General features: G+C 52.8%; 1 protein-coding gene across 1 annotated transcript in view; it reads right to left on the reverse strand.

The window, feature by feature from the left end:
- Positions 1–347: 347 nt before the first annotated feature.
- The window catches only part of psmb4 (proteasome 20S subunit beta 4), an 8,693-nt gene continuing 552 nt past the window's right edge, over positions 348–8,488 (reverse strand). The window contains exons 2-8 of the mRNA XM_048620365.1: positions 6,747–6,953; positions 6,533–6,616; positions 6,013–6,075; positions 4,541–4,622; positions 4,335–4,448; positions 2,069–2,157; positions 348–561 (exon numbers count right to left, since the gene is read on the reverse strand). Coding sequence (XP_048476322.1) covers positions 549–561; positions 2,069–2,157; positions 4,335–4,448; positions 4,541–4,622; positions 6,013–6,075; positions 6,533–6,616; positions 6,747–6,953 — 652 coding nt within the window. The 3' untranslated portion in view covers positions 348–548. The remainder of the gene's footprint in view (positions 562–2,068; positions 2,158–4,334; positions 4,449–4,540; positions 4,623–6,012; positions 6,076–6,532; positions 6,617–6,746; positions 6,954–8,488) is intronic.

Genomic DNA, 8,488 nt, shown 5'->3' on the forward strand with positions numbered 1-8,488 from the left:
CCCACCACCCCCCCAACCACAATGTATCTCTAATTCAGCTGGACCACTCCGAGGGAGCACACGATCCCCCCCCAACATTCGCCAAGGGAGTGCCGCACTGCCGGGGGGGGGGGGCACACTGTCGGAGGGTCAGCGCTGAGGGAGCTCCACTCCAACTAATCCTGGTGTTGTCTCTCAGGAAGCCGCTCACCCTACAGCCATATCAATCCCTTAAATCAAATTAATTACACGTAGACAAACCGAGTCACTCTCACATTTGTAGGAGTTTGCTGTGTACAAACTGCCATTTTCCTACAACAGCAGCAGCAACCACACTTCCCAGGAAAACAGCTCCATCAACGCAGGTCTCTCGCTGTCTCCCAAAAGGTCACTTTATTTCAACACGTTGCCCCAGTGGGTTATACACGTAGCCTGCAGCAAATACAACCGAGAGATTTCCCAGAGGCATCCCAGCAAATAGACAGTGGCTTTAAAAGTCAGTGAATGCAGAGAGAAGATCGCAGTTCTGGTGTGGAGTGATTCGCCGTCTGTGAACACATGGCATCCGTCTATTCAAACCCACTGAAAGCAAAACAGAGACACAGAGAGAGAGAGAGGGAGAGAGAGAAAAACTTTGAGAGGTTAGGGAGCTGGAGTGGTAACGCCTCCACAGAACTCCCCCCAAACACATCAGCTTGGGGATTATACAACCGAAAGGCCACTTGGAAAATACAGCCCTCAGTCACTCACTCAAACAGCCCTGCGGAGGACTACTTATTTTCCTAGTTTAAACTACGAGAGACTTCAATGTAAACTATTACCTGTTTCTTTATTTTTCTACCATTCTACATAGTAATGTTTAACCTTTTAACTCTTGTTTCTCATACTACTTTGTACCCAAGAGGGCGCCTCTTGGGGGGGCTTTTCACTGTACTCCTGGACTTCAGCACACGTGACAGTAAAACCTGAAAATCTACAACTTTTCCAGTGCCTCGACTGCAGGAAGATGGTTGAATAGGCGGGATTGGAGATCACACTGGAGGGAGGTAGTTCTGGGGGTGGTGGGGGGGGCTAACACAGAGGACTCGTTAATACCCTCTGCCAGAGGCTTCCCCCTCCTCGAAGGAGCAGCAGGAGGCCATTCAGCCCCTCCACCCTGCTTTCCTGTTCACCCGTATGGTGGCTGCCGTTTCACCGCAGCCAGTCTCCTCTCGACATCTGGAAGCCCCTCTCACAAGGTTAGAACAGCTGATTTTTAAAAAGAGGGGGCAACAATGTCAGGCGGCTCCCACTGCTCAGGTTGAAACCCACAGTGCAGTAGCTGTACTTCCAGGGAAGATTCAAAGGTGAGCTGGAGTGGGGCTATCACAGTTAGGACACAGGCACAGAATACACACAACATCTTTGGCTCGTCAACAAACTCAATGGACCCAGATTAATCCTCGGTTTGTTTTTTTTTTGTCATCCTTAAACATCAGCTTCTCCATTACACCAGTATTTATTGCCCTTCCCCTAATTTCCCCTTGTAAAGGTGGGAGTGACCATCTTGAACTATGTGGTGGTGTGGTGTAGGGACACAGTGCCCTTAGGGAGGGAGTTCCAGGATCTTGACCCTGAAAGAACAGCTGATATATTTCCAAGTCGGGATGGTGTGTGGGGGGGCTCAGAGGGGAACTTGCAGGGGGCTGGTGTTCTCATGTACCTGCTGCCCCTTGCCCCCTCTAGGGGGTAGAGGTCCCGGGGTTGGAAGGTGCTGTCTAAGGAGCCTTGGGGAGTCGCTGTAGATGGCACACACTCCGCCACCGACACTCAGTCACAGCAGGGAGTGGGTGCTTGTGGATGTGGTGCCTATCCAAGGTGGGGCTGCTCTGTCCCTGGACGGTGTCAAGCTTCCAGTGTTTGTCAGAGCTGCCCCCATCCAGGGCAAGTGGGGAGTATTCCCTCACACTCCTGCTTTGTCGATGACGGGACAGGCTTTTTGGGGGGAGTGGGGGGTCAGGAGGGGAGTTACTCGCTGCAGGATTCCCAAGTGGGGCAGCCATGAAAGCCACAGGCGATGGCTTGCATTCCCCGCCTTCCCCTCCGTTACCTGATCATGTGCGCGATTTCCCAGTTGGTCTCTGCCGACATCGGCCCTTCGATCTGTACGCCAGCGGCTGACACCGTCGCAATCTGATACTGTGGGAGTAAACAAACCCAACCAGTCACATCACTGCCAAGGAACGAGTACATTCACGGAGCCAGACCCTTCGGCCCAACCAGTCCGTGCCAGACATAATCCCAAACTAAACTAGTCCCACCTGCTTGCTCCTGGCCCATATCCCTCCAAACCTTTCCTATTCACGTACTTATCCAAATGTCTTTTAAACGTTGTAACTGTACCTGCATCCATCACCTCCTCACAAGGAAGGATTATGAAGGAGAACAGGTATTTCTGCAAAAAACCGCAGAAACAGAGAAAAGAGCAGGATGCCACCATTTGGCCCTCCCAGCCTGTTCTGTCATTCAATACGATCTAGTTGATCGTTTTCTAGTATCTCTCTCTCCCCCAATATTTTTCCAATTCCTCCCCCTTTCTGAACACAACATTCCCCCTTTTCGGTCTTTCTCTGATTCTCCCCCTCCCCAGTTTTGAAGGTTTCTGTTGAATGTTGCTTCCTTCTGGGGCAGCACGTCCCAGATCCCAATGCCAGCGAACTAATTCTCCTCCTCGCTCTCCGATTCTCTTCAATCCGTGCCCCTCCCTGGTGAGCAGCCCTCCTGCCCGGTGGGAACGGCCTCTCCCTTGATTGGAGCCAATCACGGTTTGAAACACCTCGAGTGAATCTCTGTGCTGTAGCAGGGCAGCCACAGCTTCTCACATCTCCTGATGCAACGGGAGTCACCCTATCTGATTTAATCGTGGGGTACGGTCAACACTGGTTCGCCAGACAGCCTCGGCTGCCCTCCATCTGAGGCCCCCAGGGCATTAGGACTCAGACACACGGTGGATAATCGGAGGACACCAAGGAAGTGGGCCCACTGTCCTTCAGAACTCGCCAGCTATCACCAACAAGTCTCCTGGCACTGCTCATCAGTTGGCAGCTTTATTAACTTGGCACCATTATGTTTGCAGTCAGTGCCTTCAGACTCGCTCGCTCAGTACAACAGCCAGCACACAAACATCTCAGAGGCAGACACGGTCTCACGGTTTGCCAGCGAATCCCAAAAGGCTGCACTTGTTGTGACTTTGCAGAAGGTGGAATCGACACCAGAGCAGTTGCAGCACACGCGATATCACTGCTGCAGCTAACTCCCTAAGTCAAAGATCCTTCCTGACGTTAAGCTTTACAGAGGTGTTTCAACAAGACAGCCACAAACAAAACGGGCCTGTGCAGAGATTTCAGATCAAGCCCCCGAGATCACGCATCATTCCCAACACTTAGCACTACCACTCCAGAATGCACTCGGCCCGGCTCCTGCTCAGGGCGCGGGAGGGGGGGGGGGTCGGTGGCGCCAAGGAAGCGCCGCGTCACCTGAGGGCCGGTGGGGCCGCTAAGGGAGTGCCTCGTCGTGTACAGGAGGTTGGCAGGGCAGGGGAAAAGGGGTCTCGTGATGTAGCAGATGGCATTCCTGCGCAAAGTCCCCATTAACCTGGCACCCAAGTACCCCGGACTCTCTCACAACCAACCTCCCGACTGTGCGGGAGAGACTCCCACAAGACGGTCATCGGAGATCCAAGAGGACAAATCAGAATTTTAACCTCCTGAGGGAGGAGCAGCTGTCTTGTCGGGACAGAGGAAGGTTGGCTCACTCTGGGATCTGATCATCTAGTCACCACTCTGTCTGTGTCTCACTCACAGGACGAGGCCTTCACCCAGCATTAACTGCTCATTCCTAAATGCCCAAGGGTAGTTGAGAATCAACCCCATCGCCTAGCTCTGGAATCACATCCCTGACCGGGACAATTTCCTACCCCCGCCAAAAAAAAAATCACATCCACGAACCAGATGGGTTTGATACAACAATGGACAACGGTTTCACAGTCATTATTAAATTCTTACTGCCAGATTTTTCTTCAAATAAAAAAAGAACTCAATTTCTACCATCTCCCAAGGGGCATAAGTCAAACCTGGGTCCCCAGAACGTTTCCTGGGCCTCTGTATAAATGATGTGGCACTAACCCCACCAGACAAGTATCTCCCTGTTGTTTCTCTCTCTCCTTTTGACTGAGCCCGCGCTGACAGAAACTGATGAGCCTGTTTCCCAAAACATGCGTTTGCAATGGGTCACGTTGTCCCAGATGTTGTTGGTGTCTCTCACGTGGCGAACCTACCCCCTCCCTCCCCCACGGGCTCTCCCCTGGCCGCTCTTACCCGGTTATAGGAGCGTGCGTCACGGTAATAGAGGACTTTCAGGCAGCGCTCAATCAGCTGGCGAGCTTCGTCCTTCGACATCAGCTGCTTCTCCGCCACCTCCCTCATCAGAGGCTGCAGGGGACATGGAAAGGAAAGACACAGTCAGTCAGGTGTGAGCGCGGGCGGGCGGGGAGGGGAGAAACGAGTGAGGGTGGCGAACTCACCTGCGCCAGGTACGCCCCAAAGCCGGTGGCCACTGTCGAAGCCTCGTAGGCCACCCCCAATTTGTCCACGTAACCTAGGAAACTGCAGAGGTGGCGGGTCAGTTTCAGGGCCACTGTTTCTACATCGCGCGCGCACACAGACGCGCACCCCCACACACAGACGCGCGCGCGCACACGATACTGACGTATTAATCAGACCCAGGCCACGACCATTGGGAAGGCCCTCCAATCTCCCCATTGCCCTCCCTCTGCTGGGCCGGCCAAGCATCACGAACACAGGGTTGCAGAGCGAGCAAAACCGGAGCAGCAGTCATAATCAGAGAACCCCCACGGTGCAGAGAAAGGCCTTTCGGCCCCACCGAGTCTGCAACAACCCTCCAAAGAGCTTTCCACCGTATCGCCATAACCCTGCGTTTCCCGTGGCCAATCCACCCTGACCTGCGCATCTTTGGACCAAGAGACGGAACCCAAGCAGACACAGGGAGGAGGTGCAAACTCCACACAGACAGTGACAGGCCAAGGCAGACAGATTTTCACATACAATCTGTCAGGCTACTACCAGATTACAGAGTCAGTCATACAGCACGGAAACAGACACTTCGCTCCAACTCATTCACACTGACCCGATATCCTAAATTAATCTAGTCCCATTTTTCAGCATTTGGCCCCTATCCCTCTAAACCGTTCCTATTCATGTCCCCATCCAGATGCCTTTTAAATGTTGTAACTGTACCAGCCTCCTCCATTTCCTCTGGCAGCTCCTTCCATATACACACCACCTTCTGCATGAAAAAATTACCCCTCAGGTCCCTTTTAAATCACTCCCCTCCTTAAACCCACACCCTCTAGTTTTGGACTCCCCTTACCCTAGGGAAAAGACCTTGGCTATTCACCCTGTCCATGCCCCTCATGATTTTATAAACGTCTATAAAGGTCACCCCCCGCCCCCCCAGCCTCTGATGCTCCAGGGAAAATAGCCCCAGTCTATCCAGCCTGTCCTTGTAACTCAAACCCTCCAACCCCGGCAACATCCTTGTAAATCTTTTCTGAACCCTTTCCAGTTTCACAACATCCTTCCTATAGCAGGGAGACCAGAATTGAACACAGTATTCCAAAAGTGACCCTAACCAATGTCCTGTACAGCTGCAACATGACCCTCCCAACTCCTGTACTCAACGCACTGACCAATAAAGGCAAGCGTATCAAACACCTTCACCGCCCTGTCTACCTGCAACTCCACTTTCAAGGAGCTATGAATCTGCACCCCAAGGTCTCTTTGTTCAGCAACACTCCCCAGGCCCTTACCATTAAGTGTATAAGTCCTGCCCTGATGTGCCTTCCCAAAATGCAGCACCTCACACTTAACTAAATTAAACTCCATCTGTTTGTTGGATATAATCGCACAGCAGGGATCACGGTGATGCATGGCCACTCGATCACCGTAATGGAGCGTGCCAGTGTACACCAATTACCTCTCACCGTTGTTCATCCCACCAATGATGACTGTGTTCCACAGAGGATTCATCTTACACCTCCTGAAACAGAAAGAGGCCAGTCAGTGGGCAGGTCACAGATGGGCAGGGGCTGAGGGCAGCTCTTGGTCAGCAGGTAGGCTCTTTGAGTCCCACCACTGCCCCCTTCCCTCACAGACAGCTTGGTCCCACCCACCGTTTCCCTTCGGATTGACTGGCCAATGTCGGGGCGAACATAAATGGCCACAACAATTTTTATAGTACACTGTGAAACACCTCTCATCCCAGCGCTTCACAGGAATGTTATTAAAAAGAGAAGTGTCCCTGAGCCAGGAGGTGACAGAGATAGGGAGGGGGTGTAGGGGGCTGGAGGTGACAGACATAGGGAGGGGGTTTAGGGGTCCTATGAAATTTGGTAAGTTGGACAGAATGTTCAGGCCTGGGAGTTGCTGGACTGAGAAAAACTGCCTGGGAACAGAGTGCGATGAGAGGCCAACGATGTGGTCCTTCCAGCACTCACCTGTTATACATGACTCTGGTGAGCCAGGAGTGGATGGCTTTCGGACTGTAGCTGTGACCATCTCCCAGCAGCTCTTCATCAATCCTAGGGACAAAGACAAGGTAGTTCACAAGATCAGTAGTGAGTACGCACCCCCACCCCCCACCCCAGTTCTCTCCCCGAGGGAGCGAGCTCCACCACATTCTCTCCTGGTGCAGTTCCCCTGGTCACTCACATCATCTGCTCGATGGCCTGCTTGAGGTACTGGTAATCAGCGTAGTCACCCGACGCGCCCAGGACTGTGTTGTCGTTCACCTTCATCAGCCTGGAAATGTTCCGGAAGCGGGCCATCGAACCGTAGGAGCCCAGCATGTCAGCGGCCAGAATGACCCCACCGTCGAACTTCACCCCCAGCACCGAGGTCCCTGTCACCATGGGGCTCCTGTGAAGGAATGGCAGAGAGTCGGGTGTTGTGTAGTCGGGTGGGTGCGCTGTGCCCGCTTTGTTGGGTGAGCCCTATTGAAGTTTGTTCAGGCTGCCACTGAGCTTTCACAGACAGCACTGGAATAAACATGTCCCAACTGGGTGGCTGCAAACGAGGAATTTGTATGGACTTTAGTTCTGACTGGAGCCTCATAACTGTCCAGTACAATACGGGGACGGGGGAAGGAAGAGAGAACCGGTAACCGTTCTATTGATCAGCAGCATCATAGCTGATAGATTTCTTACCTTCACTGTCCCACCTTCATTCTAGTATCTTTAATCCCTTTAAAAAAAAATCTACGCGCCTCAGTTTTGGCATTTCCAGCTCACCATTCCTGCAGCCTTAACCACACTTTTTAATTCTGGGGCGAGGGTTGTTTCAAGATTACTCCTCCCCTTTGACAGACATCAGCCTCGAGCAGCCCACCTTCAATTTGAGGGATCTGTCCCCTCGTACTCGACTCAGCCTGCCTCTGCCCCAGTTTCTCGGTACTGCTCCAAAAAACTTGAATTCGTACAATTACTTTGGACACTGAAGGAAATCAGAAACCTCAAGTATGGATGGCTTAGTTTCGTGGGAGTTCCTTCAAGCTATTTTCTTATAAAGACATACGTGCATGTCGTATCTTAAAGAGAGCGACTTATACTCATTAACGCTCCAATACATGAGACAAAAATATCCTAATGTTTTTGTGATGTTGGATTACAGGGATAAAGTTGGCAACACTGGGCACGAGGGAGAATGCGCCATTAACTCACCAAACACACCACACCCCTGCTGCTCAAGGTCCAAAAGCAGTTTACCCAGTTAAATGTCACACCCCACCCCACAAAATGGCACCTCCGACAGCGCGGCGCTCACACCTCAGCGCTGACCCCTCCGAGAGTGCCTGCTGCCTTCAGGCTGACCCCTCCAACGGTGCGGCGCCGAACCTACGACAGTGCGGTGCGGCGCTCCCTCGGCGCCGACCCTCCGACAGTGCGGTGCCAGATGGACAATTAGTCAGAACGCTCTCTGCTCCACCCACAAGCGTGCAATGCCACAAGTCACCAAACAGCCAGGAACTTCCAAACCCAAAAATCAGAGAACACAGAGAGACAAACCCCAAATAAAGGGGAGGTAAGACCTGGGTCAGCCCCCTCTTCCTCCCACAACATCTGATACCTACCTTACACTGGGATACCCTCCTCCTCCTCCTCCTCACCCTCCAGGAGCTCCATCATTCTCCCCAAAACCATCCAGTACACCATCTCCAACCCTTTTACACTCTCTACGTACCCCTGAGCTATCCATCTCATCCAACATCCCTTCCCCTCCAGCACTGGTCCCACACTCGCCAGTAGCTACCTTCTCTCCTACACACTCCCCATTACCCCTTAAACACCCCCGCAACCTCCGATAACTTCCCCTTAAACACCTCCCCGTGCCCTCCGATAACCTCCCCTTAAACCCCCCCCCCCCCCCCCCCCCAACCCCCCCCCCCCCCCCCCCCC

Source organism: Rhincodon typus, chromosome 46 (genome assembly GCF_021869965.1).
Source record: "Rhincodon typus isolate 14 chromosome 46, sRhiTyp1.1, whole genome shotgun sequence".
NCBI lineage: Eukaryota > Metazoa > Chordata > Chondrichthyes > Orectolobiformes > Rhincodontidae > Rhincodon > Rhincodon typus.